The sequence below is a fragment of the Drosophila kikkawai genome, chromosome 3R (assembly GCF_030179895.1).
Source record: "Drosophila kikkawai strain 14028-0561.14 chromosome 3R, DkikHiC1v2, whole genome shotgun sequence".
In the NCBI taxonomy this organism is placed as follows: domain Eukaryota; kingdom Metazoa; phylum Arthropoda; class Insecta; order Diptera; family Drosophilidae; genus Drosophila; species Drosophila kikkawai.
Window position 1 is genome coordinate 21,013,791 of NC_091731.1, and position 20,309 is coordinate 21,034,099.

General features: G+C 44.6%; 5 protein-coding genes across 8 annotated transcripts; 3 read left to right on the forward strand and 2 right to left on the reverse strand.

Annotated features, from left to right (window-relative positions):
• Positions 1–18: 18 nt before the first annotated feature.
• On the reverse strand, positions 19–6,130 carry Gcn2 (eukaryotic translation initiation factor 2 alpha kinase Gcn2). 2 transcript variants are annotated; one of them, XM_017182850.3, is made up of 10 exons: positions 5,729–6,130; positions 5,495–5,664; positions 4,931–5,436; positions 4,243–4,870; positions 3,614–4,189; positions 3,372–3,551; positions 2,813–3,314; positions 1,704–2,753; positions 669–1,645; positions 19–612 (listed from the first exon to the last, which is right to left on the reverse strand). In XM_017182850.3, the coding sequence occupies exons 1-10, from the start codon at positions 5,783–5,785 to the stop codon at positions 486–488; spliced, it is 4,773 nt and encodes a 1,590-aa protein (XP_017038339.2). In that variant the 5' UTR covers positions 5,786–6,130; the 3' UTR covers positions 19–485. The 2 variants fall into 2 exon arrangements, with proteins under 2 accessions (XP_017038339.2, XP_041631048.1); XM_041775114.2 differs by having other exon boundaries at positions 4,243–5,436.
• A 517-nt stretch (positions 6,131–6,647) lies between these two features.
• Positions 6,648–8,317, forward strand: Ugt35D1 (UDP-glycosyltransferase family 35 member D1). The gene is made up of 2 exons (XM_017182858.3): positions 6,648–6,909; positions 6,962–8,317. Exons 1-2 carry the CDS (start codon positions 6,672–6,674, stop codon positions 8,290–8,292), a joined length of 1,569 nt encoding a protein of 522 aa, XP_017038347.1. The 5' UTR covers positions 6,648–6,671; the 3' UTR covers positions 8,293–8,317.
• A 77-nt stretch (positions 8,318–8,394) lies between these two features.
• Positions 8,395–9,860, forward strand: LOC108086039 (uncharacterized). Its single transcript, XM_017182859.3, has 2 exons — positions 8,395–9,481; positions 9,536–9,860. Exons 1-2 carry the CDS (start codon positions 8,546–8,548, stop codon positions 9,800–9,802), a joined length of 1,203 nt encoding a protein of 400 aa, XP_017038348.1. The 5' UTR covers positions 8,395–8,545; the 3' UTR covers positions 9,803–9,860.
• Positions 9,861–9,940: 80 nt separating this feature from the next.
• LOC108086037 (uncharacterized) lies at positions 9,941–11,741 on the forward strand. The gene has a single exon (XM_017182857.3). It carries the CDS (start codon positions 10,053–10,055, stop codon positions 11,511–11,513), a length of 1,461 nt encoding a protein of 486 aa, XP_017038346.1. The 5' UTR covers positions 9,941–10,052; the 3' UTR covers positions 11,514–11,741.
• A 916-nt stretch (positions 11,742–12,657) lies between these two features.
• On the reverse strand, positions 12,658–20,036 carry LOC108086036 (Y+L amino acid transporter 2). 3 transcript variants are annotated; one of them, XM_017182853.3, is made up of 9 exons: positions 19,912–20,036; positions 16,485–16,805; positions 15,644–15,890; positions 14,481–14,554; positions 14,262–14,407; positions 13,971–14,185; positions 13,683–13,912; positions 13,370–13,622; positions 12,658–12,923 (listed from the first exon to the last, which is right to left on the reverse strand). In XM_017182853.3, the coding sequence occupies exons 2-9, from the start codon at positions 16,773–16,775 to the stop codon at positions 12,853–12,855; spliced, it is 1,527 nt and encodes a 508-aa protein (XP_017038342.1). In that variant the 5' UTR covers positions 16,776–16,805; positions 19,912–20,036; the 3' UTR covers positions 12,658–12,852. The 3 variants fall into 3 exon arrangements, with proteins under 3 accessions (XP_017038342.1, XP_070142648.1, XP_017038344.1); XM_070286547.1 differs by lacking the exon at positions 19,912–20,036 and adding an exon at positions 13,180–13,241 and having other exon boundaries at positions 16,485–16,855; XM_017182855.3 differs by lacking the exon at positions 19,912–20,036 and having other exon boundaries at positions 16,485–16,855.
• Between the last annotated feature and the right edge of the window lie 273 nt (positions 20,037–20,309).

The following is a 20,309-nucleotide window of genomic DNA, read 5'->3' on the forward strand; positions in this document are numbered from 1 at the left end:
ATTGGCTACCCTCTAAAGACTGAAACTTACAAACTTTAAGTTAAAATCTCAATGTATAGTTAAAAATATATTTCTATAAATTGATATTTACGTGCATATGATTTTTTTTTTTTCTTAGTTTTTAACTATTCTTTTGACTTAGGCGTGAACAGCATCAGTATAGGATTCGTTTTACTTTAAACCAAGTAAGAAATATTGACTAAAACTAATTATAACAGATTTCTTGTGAATTGTTTTTTCGAATGTGTGGAAAAGGACCTTGAAAAACTTAGATTTCTGGATGGATCTCATCAATTTCCTTAGTCTCCACTTTGAAGTTAAACTTATAGAAACAAATTTTGATTCGATTATTGGGTAAATGGCATCAGAGAACACAGCCACTTAAAGTAGAATTTTGGCCAAAAATTAAGTTTTGTGACAATTCGAAGCTTAACCTAGGGACGAGCACTACTAAGTAGTTCGGCCATCTTTAGTTTTGCTGTGGGTTAGATGATGACGCGGTAGTAGGAATCGGAAATGCTGTACAAGGCCACAATTGGTGTCTTGGCATCGGTTAGATAGTCCATGACCTCGTCATTTATATCCGATATATAGCGTTTGTATTTGGGAAATCTGTAAGATATAAATTCTTACTAAATTAAGATTAATTTGAGTATTTACTTACTCACCTTTCAATCACAAAGTTGATTTCCGGTTCAGTCTCTTTTTTGCGTATTTCCCGCGGGTTGATGGCTCCCACAATGGCATTTACCACAGCCGGCGGCAGCTCCACCACCAGCACCACAAAAGTCTCCTTCTTGATGAACTGAGCCAGGGTGGAGCTCATTTGCTGCGCCACCTGATTCTCCAGTCGCCGCTTATAGTTGGCTGTGGGCTTTTCGTGGGTGAGGAAGGAGACCTGCAGATTCGGCAACTGGCTGTAGCTGTAGCTGTTCTTGATGGTGGCATTCGAGGCGGATGTGCTGAGTCCATTCTCGCCGCGCTCCTTGCCGCCGCTGCTGCCACCGCCACCACCACCACCACCAGCACTCGTGTTGAACACCTGGCTGGAGTTGTCCACAGTGGCTCCGCTTATGGCCTCCGTTCTTAGAAGTTTCTCAATAAACTCCACCAGTTCGGTTCTCGTTAGATGCCGCTCCTGAAAGCGGTCTCTCTCAAACGAACGCACTCGAAGGGAACCATTCTCGGCCACCAGGATAACATGCAGAGCTCCCAGTCGAGCTAGATCCTGGGCTTCATCGCCGACTTCGCTGGCGGCCTCCACAATGCCGCAGCGGATACCCACCGACCAGAGCAGCCGCATGATATAGGTTACATCCTTGAGAGGCGGTCGCGTGCCACACACACAGATGCCCACATCGATGGCTCGACAATCCTTGGCATACTCCACGGCGGCCACCAGTTTGTCCAGATAGAAAGTCATGCCTGCGCCACTGAGCACTCCCCTAGATGGCAAGGCGCAGTTGAAGCTTTGTGCCTGCCGCTGAAACTCGTGCAACATGGCATCGTAACGCTCGCCAATTGCCAGAACCGAGGGATGACCAGAACGATTGGGCTTGAGGTCAGCAGTCATCTGCCAAACAATGCCACCACTGCTGGCACGCTCGAAGCTGAGCGGCAGACCCGCCCAAATGTGAATGGGACACTGGGAGAGGAAAGGAAGCTGCAAGATCAGGGAATTTTGTATAAATTCCTTTACTCACCGTGACGCCCAGGCTGTAGGCTAGGCCCACCACAGTTTCCAGCTCCCTCAGAGCACCTCTCGCCAGCGAAGCCGCCTCCCCCTTGCCCCGCATCAGGGCCTTCAGTGCAGAATCATCCACAGTGCTCCTCGAGCCGGTCAACAGGAAGTTGGCCAACAGCATATCCATCAGGGTCTGGGCCGAGGTGCGTGACTTCTCCATGATGAGCGTGATGCTGGAGTGAAACTGAAAGCGGGAGATGCGCGACTCGATAAAGTCCAGGGTGCCCTCAAACAGGGCTTCATATTGCGACTTTGGGACATTGCAGTAGATGAGGATGGCCCTCAGCAGATTCGTGTGGTTCATGCGTATTGCCAGATTTCGTTCACGGAGACGTGGCAGCTCGCTGGTTATCTCAAAGGCTAGCGACAGCAGTTCTGCATCCACCAAGTGGCTGCCCGTTGTGGGTGCTATGATATCGAAGGAACACTCGTAGCTCTGCTTGGGATGGAAGTTGAAAACCCGCTCCTCGCGATAAACACGGTCTACGCAGTAGCGCCGGATGAGATTCACCCCGTTCATGGTCACGTGACGGGCAAACTGGGTGCGCAGATCGCAGGGCAGCACCACCACGCATCCAGAGTGGGTCATTAGGTGCACGGCGTTGGCACTGGCATAGGCTCGACTATTTCTGGCGGAGAGCGGCGACAGTAGCGGGGAATCCACTTCAATGGCCCCGTGTTTCCGAAAGAGATTCACCACCTTGGCCTTGACAAACTCAATCACCGGATTGAGGGAAACTATATCGTCTATGACAATAGAGTTCCACGACTTCATGGCTCGACTGCTGCCCAAGTGGTAGGTGTGCTCTAGGACCTCGTCGCTTTCTTGCTGCAGGCAGCGAGCTACCAGGTTCTTGTATGCCTTGCTCTGCGGATTGGCCAGGGCATGACGAATCATCTCCTGCAGTTCGTTGGCCTCCAGCTGAGCGGGAGGCACCAGATCTGAAATAAGCAGCTCCTCCGCCGTGGGACGCTGGGCGGGATCATGGCTAAGCAGCCATTGCAGCATCTGAAGGGGAAGAACTACAGATACTAAATTATGTAAAAAAGTATATAAGAAAAGCTTACTTTCACCGTTTTCTCGTACTTGGGATCCTTAAGCATTCTTTCTGGTATGCTTATAGACTCCGTCCTCAGGGCCATGATGGTCTGGGCCCGCTCCATGCTTGTGTCAAACGGCGGCTGGCACATTTCAAACAGAATAATGCCCAGTGTATACATATCCACCTTCTGGTTGTACACCGACTTGGAGGCATTACCCGTGAGTTCGGGAGCCACATACAGAGTGGTGCCCACCTTCCCGGTGCCAGTTCCGTCCTCGGCGCTGGTGATATTGTGTACAGGAACGGGTGCTGGATATTCGTGAGCCTGCAGAGCCAGGAAGCTAGTGGTGGCCAGGCCAAAGTCTCCTATTTTGATTTGATCATGGGAGTCCAGGAAAATGTTTACAGGCTTGAGATCCCTGTGGATGATGCCCTGCTGGTGGATATGCGACAGGCCCTCAGCGATCTCCCGGAACAGGCGCCACAGTCGATCGGTGTCGTCAAAGAGATTATCATCAATGGCGGTGCTAAATGTGATCTTATTAGGATAGAGTTCTTATTAGAATTTGCATCAAAAACCTCACCGTAGTGTACACTTCTCGCAAAACTCCATTTGTATGTACATGACTTGCATGAGAGGCTTTGGTGAGCTGGTCTTGCCCCTGGTGGAGTCCTCTTCCTCCTCCTCGTTGTCATAGACAGCCACCTGCCCGTTTGAGTCCACAAACTCGATGCCATCCGAATCGGAATCCTCCAAAGCAGGCCTGCATAAAAAATAAAACAATTCTTAATCCGTCTCGGGAGTGGCAGGTTATGCTTCTCTTACATGTAAGCATTCCACATGCTGGAGGAGCTATCCTCCTCGTCCTCATCTTCCTCTATAGTGGGGCCCAACTGGGGCGACTTGGCAGGCTTCCCGCTCAGCTCCTGCTGGCTCTGTGACCATTCTCCACCCAGCAGCTTGTCCATTTCGGCGGCATCTGCATCATCCACGCTCTCAATCCAACTGTTGAAGTAACGCACCACATTCTCGTGATTTAGACGCGAAAGCAGCTCCACTTCGCGGGTCATCTTCTTGTATAGCTGCCGGCTGCGAGCGGGTAGCGGTATCCGCTTGATGGCATACTCCCGGTTGTCCAGGATATTGCGTACTTTTAGGACATCCCCAAAAGCTCCTTTTCCTAAATACATAAGCACCTCGAACTCGGTTCGTAGGCGGGATTGGCTTAAAGCCAAAGTGGGTATCTGGTAGGGCAGAGCAGTGGCCACACGCTGGCCGGGATTGGGGTGTCGTTGTTGAGGAAGCTGCACTAGTTGCTGCTGCTGACCATTGTCCACATAAAAGCGCAGGAAAGGATGCTCGAGCAGCTCTGAAGCCGACAGAGTGCGGTCCGAGTTGCACCTGTAAGGAATAAGGGATTAGGAGAGGCTATCTTTGGGTTATCCAACACTCACTTGTCCACAAAGTCGCGCATTTCGTAGCTATTCGTCGGCATAAGACTCTCCACCAGGGCACCCAAGGCGGGCAGATCCCCTCGATTGCTGCTCTGACCCGGTCCGCTTAGCAGCTCCAGGAGGTTGGGCACCAGCGAGTAGTCCGAACAGCGCACATTGCCCGTGTTGTCCATGAAGACTGTGCTATCCAGCAGATGGCTATGTGAGATGCCCTTGTTGTGCAGGAATATAAGGGCATCCAGCATGCCACGGGCCACCATCCGAGCTCCATCCATGCACCAGCCCAGCGAGGATGAGATGCTAAAGACACTGGTGCCGAGGAGAAAGTCCTGCACCAGATATACCAGCAATCCCTCCTTGCGTTTGATGCACAGCACGCACTCGTAGGCTATGAGGTTCTTGTGCTGCAGCTGGGCCAGGGTGGCCACTTGCTTCTCTATGGAGGCTATGACCTCGTCCACGCGGTGATTGCCCGCACATTTCGTTTCGCTGCTCCAGTGGCATTTGCCGCCGCCACTGCATGGCTGCTCCAGCTGGCAGTACTTGATGTTCCACTCGGTGATGTACAGCAGCTGGCCGCAGTGCATGTCGATGCCGGTGTAGGCAATGCAGCCACGCTGTGAGTGTCCTGGGAAAGGGTTAGACTTCACTACTAATTCCCAAATAATTTTAAAAGTCCAGCACTCACCTAGACAGCATCCCCGCTGTATTTGCCTGCCCACCTTGTGGAAGTAAAGCGTCTCCGTGTTGCGATGATCCAGGCACTTGCTGGGATAGATGTGGCCACGATAATAGGGCGACGAGTTCTCCGAACTCTCCGAGGAGCTAGGATGCCTTGGATTCGACTCGCTCATGCTGCGCCTCGGCTCACCTCGCCGCTTGGCCTCTGTCTTGAACATCTCTTTGCGCCGCTCCACTTCATCCATCAGGGTCTGGCGCTGCAGCGACTCCCGCTGCCTTTGCATGTCTAGTAGCTCCTGCTCCCGCTTCTGCTTGTCCTGCAGCATCTGGTCATAGAAAGAGCCCTTGGGCGGCTTGTTGTGCTCGAGGAGAAAGGCTTGCACGGTCTGGGCCAGCTCGTAGATCATCACTTCGCCGCGTAGCTCCTGGGATTGGGCCTGCAGCTGGTTGAGCAGCGCCTCCAGGAGCTGATCTGACATTCCTTTGGACTCTTCCAGCATGATTTTCGGTGGCCTTAAATTGATATTATAATTATTGGTATTCTTTTCTTATAGAAACTTTTTTTGCTTACAGTTTTGGATATTTAGAAGGGCAGGTAACATGGAGCTTGGTGCAGACATAGGCCTCCAGGCCATTGGACGAGTCCCGCAGCGGTGTGAGCCGTATTTTGATGTCCGTGGGCTTCCACACCGCCGCATTGGTCTGGGGTCGCAAATCCTCCACATCGCCGCCGAAGATTGCCTAGGCACGAAAGGGGAGAAGCAGATTTCGTCACTATTTCATCGGCTATTCAACAGCTGCTTACCTTAATAACCTCCAACTCCTGGGTCTGTCGCTCGCGAAAAGATTCCTTCGCTGCCATGGCGTCCGGCTGTTGTTCATTAAATCTTACTTAATTATGGAGCACCCTCGCTACATCGGGGGCTTGGGAATACTGGTGACGGTCTGGCTTGGCTTCCGGTTTCCTCTTTGTGCTCTTTGGGTTATAAGAGGTCCGGCCGGCGTAATTTTTGGGAACCGCTGGCAGCTGTTTCCCCCACAGCTGCGTTCTGCATAACTTTCGGTTTTATTTCCGCCGGAACTTCCTATCTAATCGAGTACTCCGCGGATTCCTGCAGTTTTACGGTGTCAAAATTCCACCTGTTGAGCTTTTCTTTAATTATTTCCAGGAGGAAAACGTTTTCCGTTTTTGTACTACAGTTTTTGCTAGAGGTGCGAGAGGGTCGATAGCCTGGCAATTATCGATAAATTTTGGTTATTGATCTGTACGGTGGCGCCAGGAAAATATAATCGAATTTTAAATAAAATAAACAAAATAAAATGAATATTAATTTATATTATTTTATATATATTTATAAAATAAAATTTATTTAAAATTAAATTAAACAATTATAAAATGTTTTATTATTTTATTTATTTATATTATTTAATATTATATAAATTGATAACAAGAATATAACGATTAACAAATTTTGTATTTTTCATATTTTTAAGAAAATAAAAATAAATAAAACAATAATTTATTTACTTCAAACAACAGCTTTAATCTTGAACTTTATAAATCTTTCGACTGATTGATCAAATATTAAAACAAGGTCGCCAGCTTCAGCTGTTGGTTTAGCTTATCTAAGTGAAATTATGAAAATTATTCCTCCCTTCACTCGCCTTGTAATATAGGTTGATCTTATCAGGCTTCGGTATTCAGTCTTCATAGAGAGCTCGAGGGTAGCACAAGCCCGTTACAGAAAATGAAAACTTCTTGGTTTCTCCTGCTGGCATGTCTCCTGCCCGGTTATCTGGAGGCTGCTCGAATCCTGGCTTTGTTTCCTATACCAAGTCCTTCGCATTATTTTTTCGGCTTGTCCTATCTCAAGAAATTAGCATCCCTAGGCCACGAAATAACATCTGTGAATCCCTTTCCTCTAAAAGAGCCTGTGGAAAATATATACGATGTACCTGTCCCGGAAGTCTTTGATAATTTTGAAGGTAAGCTACTTTAGTTAAAATTTCCGTTTTAACCTTTACATTTTCCCTTCAGAAATTCTTAAATCTGTACATAAACCTAAGAGCCTTTGGAAGGGTAACGACTTTATCAATGAATACACTCTTAATCTGACAAGGACAGTGCTGAGTAGTGACGGAGTGCGTCGAGAGATTCTCAGCCCGGGAAAGGCTCAGTTTGACTTGGTCATTGCGGATCTGTGGCGCCTGGATGCCCTCTATGGCTTAGCAGCTACCTTTGAGGCTCCAATAATTGGCCTGGCTCCCTACGGCACCGACTGGAAAATCGATGGACTTGTGGGCAATATATCGCCCATGTCGTACATCCAGTCTCCGTCATCTAACCTCTACGATTTGAAGACATTTCGCGGTCGCTTATCCCACTTTTTAGATCGATCCATTGCTTGGATGAACTGGAGTTGGCGGCATCGAGGAAAGCAGGAGACTCTCTACAGAAAATATTTTCCGAAAATCGCCGATAAGCAGCCGTTATCTGAGATTTCCCGAAACTACGCCTTGATCTTTGTTAATCAGCATTTCACTTTGAGTTCACCCCGCTCATATGTACCAAATATGATCGAGGTGGGAGGTTTGCATATTGATAAGGAGCCGAAACCTTTATCGCAGGAATTGGAGGAATTCATCCAAGGTGCTGGGGAGAATGGCGTTATATACTTCTCTTTGGGCACCAATGTCAGAAGTAAATCTTTGTCGCAGGACCTTCGGAAGGTACTTATGGATACCTTTGCCAACCTGCCACAGCGTGTCCTGTGGAAGTTCGATGATGATCAGTTGCCTGGAAAGCCGTCTAATGTTTTTATTAGCAAATGGTTCCCACAGCAGGATATCCTGGCTCATCCTAAGGTAAAGCTTTTCATAACCCACGGAGGATTGCTGAGCACCATCGAAAGCATTCATTACGGAAAGCCCATGCTGGGACTGCCCTGCTTCTTCGACCAGTTCAATAATATGGAGCATGTTAAAAGCCAAGGTCTGGGTTTGGTTCTCAACTTGAAGAAAATGACCAGCCAGGACTTTAATTCAACAGTCCTACGGCTGCTGACAGAGAAGAGCTTCGAAGAGGCGGCAAGAGCAAGAGCGTCTCTGTATAGGGATCGTCCAATGAAGCCTCTGGAGACGGCCATCTGGTGGACCGAGTATATTCTGCGGCACAAGGGAGCAACTCATATGAGAGTGGCCGGCAGGGAACTGGACTTTTTCACTTACCACAGTTTGGATGTCTTGGGCACTTTTCTTCTTGGCTTCTTGGCCATTTTAGGAATGTTTTCATTTTGCGTGGTCAAGGCTTTCCAAAAATGTCTTCGTTATGTAAAGGAAGAAAAGAAGTTGAAGCTGAAAATTCGTTAAATAAAATTATTCGATTAAAATCTTCTTTCTGAACCCATACTCCACTTATTCAGTCAAGGGATCATGGTGGCGTTCGTCACCTTTTATTTTACCTAGAGCGATGCCACCTTTCTCTAAAAGCTACCGAACGAAACATTACCTTCCATTGAAGCTCAAAAGTAACGGTGAAACGCGGTCTATGTAACTTTTTGTCGTGTTTTGAGTCTCTGAAATACTTTTGTGTTTTTCTGTGAATTTTATTTAAATCTCTACCATGGAGCAAACCCGAGTTGTGGTGCTTTTAAGCAACACCAATTCCCCTCAAGAATCGGATAAACCGGCGGGGGAAACTTTCTCGGAGTCACCTGTGCCAAGACGGGGACAGCAGGAGCAGCCGCCGGCGGCTGACACCTTCCAATATGGCGGGCAGGTGAGCGTTCTGGACGATCGCACTCTCAGGCTGCTCTACTGCCAGAATGCGTCTAAACCTCACCTGCTCCTGGCCCAGAAGTTCCGCTTTGATGTGTTGACCACCCAAGAGTGCGGCGATGAGATTCCCGCCTTGCTGCACTGCCTTTTCGTGGAGCGGCGTGACGGCTTTGCCATGCATCTGCGGGTAAAGCGCGAGTGCCATCTGATGTTCCTGCTGGATACTCTAGTCATCCAGGTGAATGCGAAGCTGCAGCGCGAGGAACTACATCTGGAGCGCGGCATAGTTCGATTCCGCAAGCTGCTGGAGGAGGATCAGCGGGGCAGCACGGGTAACAGCATGCAGACCCAGAGCGCCTTCTGCGACACCCAAGGCCTGATGCTCTGGCTGCTCAATCAGTACCGCCTGCGAGCAGATCTCAGCACTGGAGTCGGCCACGATGCCCTGGAGGTGGAGTATTTGGTGGCGCACAAGGAGAGGGGCATCCAGTTCAGTGTTCGTCTCTTCGTGCTGCTGGTGGCCTTCGAGGAGCTGAGTGTGAGCTCGCTGTGCGGACTGCGTTGCTATTTCAGCGACGATCTGATCACCTCTACCCTGGTGGGCACCGAACTCATATCCTTCATGCAGTACGCCACCAATCAAAGCCGCAGCAAGCCTTTGTACATGCTCATTATGTTCCATGTGCTGGCCAGTGGCTCCCAGGTGGATGCCAGGAATGCACAGCTGCTAGTCCTGGCCCACCTGGCCAGTCAGCAGCATTCTCCTCAGCTGGATACCATGGTGAGTGGAATTACTTATTTAGAAGTCAATTAATGCTCATCAACTTGCTTGCAGTCATCTAGCACTTCCTTTGCCCAGCTTAATCAGCTTGAGAACTGCCAGAAGGAGATCAGCGATCGCTTCAAGCAGGTTCACGCCTCTCTGATGCAGTACGTCCAGCAGGCGGAGCAGCTGAAGCACTATCGTCAACGCTTTGACGAGCAACTGGCCCAGTTCGAGGAGCTGCTCAAGCAGATAGCCAACACTGAGTTTGGTCACATGCTGCAGGCCTCGCAGGTCAATCTGCAGAAGCTAAACAATCTGATGGAAAAGAATATTTAAATTATGTGTAATGTCCATTTGCTTTTATGTCTAATATAAACCAATGTCTTTATTAAAATGTCCCAACTCTTACTATTATTAAAATAGGTTGAACCTTAACTCTTAACCCCTTAAATCTCTAAAAGACTGTAAGCTCTTTCAGGGTTTTGAAATAACAGTCTAAATTCAAAAGGCTTATTTTAAGACTATCCAAATTTCCAAAGTTTCAAAAATTGATCTCATACAGAGAAAAGTAAGGATTTTCCGAACCATGAACAGCAATGTTCTCACTAAGAGATACCATCGTGTGATGGTGGCCCTCACGGATCCCAAGCGTCGTACTTATTCCGATGACTCTAGCCTAGACGATGAGATAAAGCTTATGGACAACAAAGCTATGCTGCTGAGGATCTCAAATGCCGTGGGAAAACCTGGTATGAAACCTCCCCGCTACTACCGCCACATGGAATTCGATGCCATTGGCTATGACTTTGAGTCTCACATAAGGTCGGAATTAACGGAGTTAATGGCCCAAATGTTCCGTTACCATCGTCATGGCAGCCTGCTGCGATTCCCATCTCAAAGGAACCTCAATACTAGCCTGCTGACTCGCCTGCTCGTCACTGAGGTGGACAAACTGATGCTGCTTCTGCGTCTCCGCTTGAAAGCCATCAATGTGGACTACTACGATGTGAGGAAATTCGACATGATCAATCTGCTTTTGGACTCTAAAGCGGCACCACAACAGCGACGGGACCGCTTGAATGGAAAGAGTTTCTCCAGCACCAAGGATCTACACCAGTGGCTTGTGAATAACTTGACCGGACTGCGAGGACGCGGCATTGGCGATGACTATTTGGACTTTGAGTTTGTGTACCGCGACAGCCAGCCCAAGCAGCACAGGATTCGCCTGTCGGTGTTCCATATCTTCAACAGCGAGGATCGAACGGACTTGGTCGAGTTCTTCAAGAGTGTGCCCCAGTGCAGGCAGAGTGGAGGGGTCTCGAATACTCTTCTTAACGATTGCCTGAGGGAGTCCTTTGACTTTAAGACTACCACTCCAGCGCTTTTGATGTTCGAGCTGCCAATGGTACCGGAACTCAGTGATTACCGGCGCAAAGTCCTGAAACTGGCCGACGTGGCCTATAGTTCCCTGGAAAAAGGCAGACAGTCAACGGCTAAAACCGACCTGAATTATTCCTCGCAAATGTCTATAGGCCTGAGTAAAGAGAATCGTTACAGCACCTCCCGGTGCTCGGTGAAATCGGTTCCCAATATATCGATGGCTCATTGTCGGCGCTCTTCCAAGTTCTCGGATGAAGACTACAATGGCCTGGCCGCCTGGTACAAGCGAATAGATGCCAAGTTTACGCAGCTCAAGCTGGGCATGGAGCAGCACTTTGTGAATCTTTTCAAAAGGAAATCTATGGACCTCCATCGGGAGTTGAGGTGTATTAACCAGGATCTGGGCCTGACAAGAGACGAAAGTGGAGGCGACGCATCACGTTCGCGAAGTAGCCTAGGCGATGGGGCTGCCAGTGAGGAAATATACCATGATTTACAAAGGGAATTCAAGAGACTAGAACTAGAAGCAGAAAAATCAGCCTACGCATCCACTTTGAAGGTATATATCAGCACCAAGAAGTACGAGTTGTCCGAGGCAGAGAAGACCCTCAAGCAGAGGGAGATTGCGAACCTGAGAGTCCACTTGGTTCAATATATAAGTAGTTAACCAGTAGGACTAAACCATTTCCAGGGATAAGAAGTTTTTCTAGATGTTACTCTCTCCCACCTGTGACGCCTAGAAAAACTCCATTTTCCTGGAGGAAAACATAAGAGGAATCCCGTTCAATTGTCAATTTACTTTACTTGTTTTTTTTTCAGAAAGACAGAGGTTTCGTATGGGTATACATATATAATATAATATACATTTATAAATACAATATTATTGTCAACAATATGTTTCATAGTTGTTTAAACAGATTCCCCAGCTGCGGCTCCATATTACGTCTGTGTGTGTAACAGTTAAATAGTTGAATGCTAATTAGGCAATAATATTCTTTGTTTTTATATGAATAACACTTGGTTGTCAAACACTCAAAGCAACAACAACTAATGAATGTTAAAATCAATACTAGATCAATTCGATTCGTATTCGTAATTAGACAACAATTTCCATATAGAGTTATTTCTCATTAAGTATTAATATGTATGTTGGCAATGTTCCTGTTGAAATCGTCTCTCCTGTTGGATATGTGCATTAGGCGATGGTTTTGGGGTTTAGTTGGGTATTTGTACGAGTGGCAGTTGTCACAGGAAGTAATCTCTCTCTCTGATGCACAAATGAAACCTCACTGAGCGAACTAAGCATAGTTTTTAACTTAAACCGAAGATGATGATATAAAATTGCAGTGCCACTAAAGCTAGTCTTAATAAAATCAATGAAAAATCGGCTGTGTTTTAAAATATTTATAATGTTTAAGTATTATTATTAGAAGCTCTGTAGAACGTTCCTTTGAGTATGTTGAAGCGTTTTTCCACTAGTTTGAAGCTGCGCGTAGAGCCTGGTTTCTAAATTGCAAATAGTTTGAAATGCTTTCAAAATCTGTTTGAAGTTCGATAAACAAATTAAAGTTAATTTTATTCATGTGGGTTTTTGAGAATACTCCAAAATCGTAAAAGACTCGTTCTGCTCTCTCTTAAAAAAACAACCAAATTAACCCTCAGCTCCGGACATCTTGTTTCCTTGTAATTTCCCTTTCGTTTCACAGTCTTTGCATTGAGTCCGGGTCCAGGAGCTGTCAGCTAATTGGGCTTCAATCTGTGTGTAAACCTACTGGACACTGGGCCTTGTTTCAACTTAGGACATATACATGTGTATATAAAAATATATATAGTATATATTTTCTTGTTTCGTATGTGTGTTTTCATTGGTTACACAAAAGCGCTTTACTTTGTCTATATAATGCATGATGCAGAGTTAAATGTGTGGCTTATAAATGCTTTCCTCTGCTTGCTGGCTAACTCTGAAATCTCTAAATATTCGCCGGCCGAAGAACATTCGTTACTTTTTACACCTGAGCTGGTTTCTTCTGCTTGCCGAGTACCATGAGCAGTTTTTGTAGGAGATGTGTGAGGCTTACTGGAAAGTAAAGGAAATATAAAATATTATTTATAACAATTATATGAAAGAATAATCATAAGTAGTATCTACAATTTAGCTAGTTAGAAGTGCAAAGAAAACTTTTGAGGGTGCAAAACTTTTGGTCGTTAGTTAGTAAGTTAGGAATTAACCAATCTAGAAGTTGTTGTTAGTGCTGAGGCAGGCAATCTGTGTGGATGTGGGCGAGTTGAGTGTTAAACCAAAGTAAAACTAGGATAAATAGCAAACTAAAAACCTTTGACGCCGCTTTGGGACGCACAACCATCATCAGTTTCTGTAGGGCTTGTGTCAGTCCGCCTAGAATATTGAAAACACGTTTTTTGGGTAGGAGCACAGCGTGAATCAGTGAAAAAAATCAGAGGAAACAAGCAGCTCCTGGCTTCTGGTGGAGTTCAGGTCCCCCAGTACTCATCATCACAACTTACCCATGCACTTCTGGAACCAGATGGGCTTATTCTTCCAGGCAATGAACACCAAATAGACGGGAATGCTGGAGAGGATCATTAGGATGCCATAACCCGTCTCCACAGGGCTGGCGTACATCGGCACCACGGTCACAAACATGGTGGCAATCAGGTAGACAATGGGGAAGACCATTGGCACCCGGATGGGACGCGGAAGATTGGGCTGGGCCCAGCGCAACCAGGGCAGGCACAGGACAGCAACGCCAATACTCAACTGGAGGGATACATTATAGATTTATTATTTATAATTAATAATCTTCCCTTGCTAACTCACCCAGGTGGCAAAGCCCACATAGTTGATCAGGGCAAATATATCAGACACTGTCAGATACAACATAGAGAGCAGAGCCATGGCCAGGACAGCCGGCGTGGGTGTGAATCGTTGGATCTGGATCATGGTGAGGATCTCCGGCATCTGACCCTCATTAGCACCGGCATAGAAGAGACGCGAAGAGGTGAGCAAGATGCCATTAACAGCCCCAAAAGTAGACAAGGCCACGAAAACTAAAACAGAGAACAAAGTTAAAAACGTTTCTTCAGTTATACCCTTTTGTAAACCCACCTGGAATGGTCCAGGCCAGCATGCCAAAGGCCCTCTCCGCATAGGTCACCGCTACAGCCGAGGAGCCCAGAACCTCATCCGGCGACAGAATGGTGTAGAAGGAGACATTCGCCATGACATAGACAACGGTGACCAGCGTGCAACTGATGGCAATGGCACGGGGCAGGTTCTTGACGGGATCCTTCAGCTCCTCAATGATAAAGTTCAAGTAATTCCTGTCAACGGCAGAACAAATAAATCCAATTAGTTAGTGTCCTTGTCCCTCCAAGGGACCCCGTCTAAGCCGCTTACCAGCCGTTGTAGGCGAAGAGTCCCGAGTAAAAGGACAGGGCCAGGGATGTGACTTTGGTGTCTGTGTTCTCGAATGTAAAGTACTGGACATTGCCCAGATATAGTTGGTACATGCCAGTGGCAATGATGATAAACAGGGCCAGCAGCTAACCGGGAAGAGAGAGAGAGAGATACTGATGAGCCCAGACCCGGGGGGAAATCCAATCTAGAACGACTTACTTTGGCATATGTGAAGATATCCTGCACAGCGGTGGCCCATTTAACGTCCCAACAGTTGATCAGGGTTAGCACGACTGCAAAATAAAATGAAAATACATATATTATGGGCTAAGAAGACCGCTTAACCCACATTGGAGCCGGAGCCCATCACGACTTTAAAGTCACGCCAAAGATATAAGTCCACAGATGCGAACGACCCATGTGGGTGATGTAATAACGCGAGGTTTTACATGTGACAATGTGACAACTCGTTATTTATTGCATTGCTTCGACTATTGTCCCAGGCAAACGCACTTGATTCCGCACAATTAAATCACTATTAAATAAGTAATGGGTGGAATCGCCATCTGGCACTATCAACAAGTGGGTTTGGGCAATGTGGAAAATCTAGCGATAATCGGGAAATGACTTTCCACGATTATTCACCATACTTTTTTAATTCGGCTTAAAGTTCATTAAACTGAGGGCTTTTTATTATCGCCATTTCAAGCGAAATAAAAGCTTAACAAATGATTTTTTTTTTATAAATTCAATACACATCGCAATCGTGAAATGGTTTTTAATCGCTTTTTTGGGAGAATCCCAGACTTAATTATTTATTGAAGAAGTTTATCTTAATGTTTTTATATACTAAGAAAATGGCTGCTGTATATTTAGCTTTGTAATTGATATAAGTAAGGTATGTATGTATAATATTATCCATAATCGTTTAAATATCTATATAGAATTATCCAATTTTATTTTAATCATCTTAAAAGCTGAAGTCTTTGTATTGTTTCGATCTATCAAAAAGAATTTGTGTGATTAACATATATCGGAGACCTCCAATTTATTTTCAAACTCTCTTATCGACTATAAAAAAATCTATATATACATTTATTTCCCATATGCAGTCCAATCTGTATGGATTTGTTTCCAAGCTAAAACAAAAACAAACCACTGTCGCCCCGCCTCCCCTGCGAACCATTATTCTGGCACACTGACTGATAAGCCTCATGTGGCAAACTCTTTCAGCGTGTTTATTTGCTCTATACTCAGGGGATGCATTTAAATTGTGTGTCTAATCTATAGGTCAAGTACGCGGAGTGCATTGATAGCGGCTGCAGGCCCCCCCTTGGCCCAACGGAGGTTCTTCCGCCCAACAAAACTGATGTAATACTCACGGATACAGCAGACGGCCAGGAGACGGGCGGAGTCCTCCGGCGGCGAGCATTCCGGGAAGAAGGGCTTCAAGACGTAGGTACTGAAGGTTAGCGCCACAATGGCCTGGGAACAGGGACGCACTATCATGCACTCAATCCAGAGACGGATAAAGGCCATAAAAGGTCCGAAGGTCTCCATGATGTAAGCGTAGTCAGCACCGGACTTGGTGATCATTGTACCCAACTCCGCATAACAATAGGCGCCAACCTAGGAAATTAATACAACAAAATTACTGAAGTTCGGGTTTTTAAAATATAATAAAAGTAATTTAAAGCTAAATAGTAGGGTTTCTTTTTTAAATTTATATAAAATAATTTTCATATTTTAAAGAAAAATTTCATCTGTTGTCAACATCAGGCTGTGCCTTTTTCTTTAAAGTGTTTTGGCAGTGCGAGAGCCCAATCATTGTCATCTGTCACTGGCAATGCTGCGTATACGCAATTTTATTGAATCGTGGGCGAAGTCAAGCCGCAGTGCGTGCCTTTGACAAGGGCTTGTCATGTTCTTGTGGGTGGCTGGGTAACTGAATTGGGTGCAGGAATTTCAATAATTTCATTAAGCGACGCAGTGGCACCCTGCCAGCATTCGTAATTGAGCGGGAGAGTCCTGCCATGTATCACCCACTTGAACTTCGCACTTTCCCTGGCTGCCAGCTGTTCGCCCCAGCAAGTTATTTACACCTGGAACAGCTCTGGCAACAGGTGTCTGAGACCTAGTCCCATTTGCAAACCAGGCCATCAATATTTATGAGCTGCTCACGTTGCCCCACTAATCGAATTAACGAAGCGGGACGGCACTCACCATTGAGAAGAGACCGGAAATGACCCAAACGATGAGGGCCAGGTTAACACTGCCCGTGTACATCAGCACACCGGTGGGCGAGACGAAGATACCCGATCCTATGATGGAGCCCACGATGACGGTGCAGCCATTGAGCAGGCTCATCTTGGCCTTTAGGGTAACCTCTCCTCCGCCGCCATCGCCGCCGTCTCCACCATCTCCGTTGGTCAACTTTGTGGATGCATCGCCATTGCCATTTACTATCGAGCTCTTCCGCGAGGAATTCTTGCGATTTAGCGACTCGGTTTCCATGCTGTCAGCACTTGGATTTTAAAAAGTAACCTGAAAGAAATGGAAGCGAGTTAAGGAATTGATCGGTAGGGGTAAATAAAGTTATAACTTATAATGAAAAGCCTAGGCATAATATTTAGTAAAGCTTAACTGGGTCATTAATTCAGTTTACTGTTTTTATTTAAACAGCTTTAAGCCTCCTACTTACGAATATGATAATTCAAAATTCCAAGCTATTAATAAATCCATAACAATTTGTAATTTATAGGTATTTATATAACCTTATAAGCCTGTAAATATATTAAATTAAACAATAAATGCATGCATTAAAGCTTTGACTTCTTGATAATTATATATTCTTTTAACAAAAAGGCTACTACTATACTCTGTTTATATCTTTTTATGTATGTATACAATTTTTTACACTGTTTCTCTCTCCCATCGATTAATGATTGTATACAATATGGTTTTATAGACCCATAAATAGCCAGTATTTAGTTGCTTTAACATTTTAGTAAATTCTTTTTTTATCCAGTACACTATTGTAAATGAAAAAATATTTTTCCTCAATTCTCATATACATTTTCCCTAATGAACTTGCTTTTTATAATGATACTAATTATTCAGCCGGTGACGGATGGGCTTTTTCTGTCATTGACTTTGAGAAATGGCGTGCTAATTGCGAGCTCTTAAAGGGGAAAAGAAAAGCTAAATCGAGATAAACTCTGAAATATTAAATTCAAGATTAAGTGCCAAGTTGCGATTCTGTTAATTTCTTGAGCAATGTTTGTTTGGGATTTATCAGATAACTCAATTTAATGTTCCACGTATATGTTCACATGCCATTTCATAATCTCAGCTTGGAGAATTCGCGAGAAGGTTGTGTTTCTTCACACTGATTCTCCTTTTTGTAATTCTCATTTCTGTTTTTTTGTTTTTTTTTTTTTGTTTTTCTTGGGAGTGAAAGGTAATTAAAGGTCATTGGCTGAGGAGAAGTAACGAAATCTGCTCTACTTTTACTTTGACTTTTATATACCTTTGTTTTCGACACAAGCTTTTAAAGTATTAAGTGCAGAGAGAGAAACCAAAAAAAAAAAAGAAAATGTAATATTTTTCAAGCTATTCTGGGAGTTTTAGCATTCAATTTAAAGGCCTTTTTATATAAATTTTTACTTGAAAAGGTTGAGCTTTAATTTTATATAATAAATATTTAAGGCTTCCCTGTCTGAGATTTTTTCAATATTCAAGCGTGAATTGATATTCTTCTTTGATTGCCGACGAGGAAGCAATGCCTTCGAGATTAAAATTTCCAATCGTGGTTCGTTAAACCCCTAGACATTTTATTATTTCAGCAAAAGTTTGACGGAGCCTGAAGATTGATTGATAAACCTTTGACGCAACGGCACGTGTGTGGGCCTATGAACCCGGCACAAAGCCAAGGAAGTGATTCCCGCCGGAACCCGCCCACTTATGGGATTAGGTCACGCCACTTGTTTACTTTAGTATGACCAACAAAACCGACCAGATGGTAGAAAGGGAAAAGGGGGTGGCGGCCACTTCCTCAAAGCGAAAGCTGGACCCACGCTCCGCATAAATTAGCATAACATCAGAGGCGAGAATAACACAGAATGAAATTCTGTGTGTGTGTGTTATGGAATAACTGGTAGAATGGCACAAGCAAAACAAACAGGTGAACAAACTAATGAACACCAGATCTATAACACTGCCTCGACAACTAATTGGTCTAAACCGACGATGTTCTTGGCTTAACAGTTGACCAGCCAAGCCGAACGGTCGAAAAAGTTCAAATTACTCCAGATCTCTCGCCTGACGCAATGCGAATAAATTATGGATTGTAATGAAAAATCGGGGTATTCCAATTATTTAGTGCGGAATTCCTGAGAAATCCGAGCGGGAAATACTACCACTAAATTGCATCTGTGGAATTTACAATGCAACTGGGCTTGCATCATGGCTTAGTCACTGGTTCGAGGGGTCTTTTTGGATTTCTTTTTAAGCCAAAGTGTGAAAGGCAAACGCCGGGGCAAGTCATTAGTTCAATTCCGAGCAATTAGCTGATATATAATGGACTTTTACCTCATAATGGCAAAACATTCACCCGTTTACTTGACCCAAATCTAGCCTATATGAAGATACTCCATAATCTATTGATTCACTATCCAAAATGATGTTCGTGTGCGCACCTGAAGCGTAAACACAACAGGGTAAAATATATACTTCAACAAAAGAACCGAAAAAATCCATTAATTTTGTTATAGTAAGCAGAAATGCTTTTATAAATTACTGTTGCCGAACTAAAAGATGTGCTATCAATTTCGAGGCAAGTGCTAAATATAAACATAGCTCTGGCTATCAACTAATTGAAGCTAATTATGGAAAAATTAGTTGGTTTTTTGTGCTCAAAACATGATACTGATAATTTGCTGGGCCATCTAAGTAACAATTATGAGCACATATTGAAAATTACAGTGATTTACTTCGCAATTAAAGAGAAAGAAGAAACAATGGTGAATTTACATAAATAAGAAAGTCGGTTTGATCTCTTCATTAGCCTGAGATAATCAAAGGTGTTAATTAAGTCTCAGGAGGTATGATTTTATAAACAATAAATACATTCGAATTGTTATTCTTTCAAAAGTTCAGTTGGTTGAACTTTAATTTCCCAAAACAAGATTATTTTCCATTTACTGATTGCATTTTTACGAAACTAAAAATTCTTATCAAAGCTTATTCATTTTGAATTAAATGTATTCAAATCCTAATCAAAATAAGAAAAAACCGGCTCGAGTCGCATGCCAGGCATCAACAGGTCCGAGTTATAATTTAAATATAACTTTTAAACGAGAATTTAACATTTTCGGTATATATGCACACATAAATTGTTGTGGGCAGTTCTTGATAGCGTTTTTACGAGTTGCCAAAATCGCCTCATGCGTTTTAATTAATCGTTTGCCTTCCCGATTGGTCGATTTCCCATTTTATTTACACCTTTTTCTTAATTTTGCTGGATTTTTGTATATATTTTGATCACAAACACAAGTGTTGCTCACGGAAGAGCAAAAATATATTTTATCTGCTTAAATGTTATGCTATTTGCCCAACGCCGAGTACTTAAGAGGAGATTAGGCTTTGCTACCTGCTCAAGAGGTTCGAGCACTTTTCGCGCCGTGTGAAAGCCAAGAGAGGGTTCTGACTGCCAACTGCCTTGTGTTAGCCAGTAAAAGTTCCGGCGGAGAACGAGAACGAGAACGGGTGCACGGAATCGAGAACCGCTCGCTGTCAGCGGGTATAGCAGACTGACAACCACCGGCGGCGGCTGCTCCGCTCCGAGGCATCTTCGCGGCGGAAATCTCTGCCGGAGATTGGTCGGGTTCGGGACTGGTCGGCTGTTGGCTATCACCTACTGTTAAGGTATGTATGTACTATATGTGAACTCTATTTATGACTTTTTAGAAGATTTATAGTTTTAAAAGATTTTTTATTATTATATTATTATTGTTTTTAGTTTATCAGAGATGTCATTTAAAATATTCT

What these genes read in the sequence shown, in the direction of transcription:
- LOC108086039 (XM_017182859.3), top strand. Translation starts at nt 8,546, where the DNA reads ATGGAGCAAACCCGAGTTGTGGTGCTTTTAAGCAACACCAATTCCCCT. An exon ending in CTCCTCAGCTGGATACCATG is followed by an intron (nt 9,482 to 9,535) that starts GTGAGTGGAATT and finishes ACTTGCTTGCAG; the next exon opens with TCATCTAGCACTTCCTTTGC.
- Ugt35D1 (XM_017182858.3), top strand. Translation starts at nt 6,672, where the DNA reads ATGAAAACTTCTTGGTTTCTCCTGCTGGCATGTCTCCTGCCCGGTTAT. An exon ending in AGTCTTTGATAATTTTGAAG is followed by an intron (nt 6,910 to 6,961) that starts GTAAGCTACTTT and finishes TTTTCCCTTCAG; the next exon opens with AAATTCTTAAATCTGTACAT.
- LOC108086036 (XM_017182853.3), bottom strand. Translation starts at nt 16,775, where the DNA reads ATGGAAACCGAGTCGCTAAATCGCAAGAATTCCTCGCGGAAGAGCTCG. An exon ending in ATGTGGGCTTTGCCACCTGG is followed by an intron (nt 13,623 to 13,682) that starts GTGAGTTAGCAA and finishes GTATCCCTCCAG; the next exon opens with TTGAGTATTGGCGTTGCTGT. An exon ending in CTGGTTCCAGAAGTGCATGG is followed by an intron (nt 12,924 to 13,369) that starts GTAAGTTGTGAT and finishes TTTACTTTCCAG; the next exon opens with TAAGCCTCACACATCTCCTA.
- Gcn2 (XM_041775114.2), bottom strand. Translation starts at nt 5,785, where the DNA reads ATGGCAGCGAAGGAATCTTTTCGCGAGCGACAGACCCAGGAGTTGGAG. An exon ending in CCTACAGCCTGGGCGTCACG is followed by an intron (nt 1,646 to 1,703) that starts GTGAGTAAAGGA and finishes TTCCTCTCCCAG; the next exon opens with TGTCCCATTCACATTTGGGC. An exon ending in ATCAACTTTGTGATTGAAAG is followed by an intron (nt 613 to 668) that starts GTGAGTAAGTAA and finishes TATATCTTACAG; the next exon opens with ATTTCCCAAATACAAACGCT.
- LOC108086037 (XM_017182857.3), top strand. Translation starts at nt 10,053, where the DNA reads ATGAACAGCAATGTTCTCACTAAGAGATACCATCGTGTGATGGTGGCC.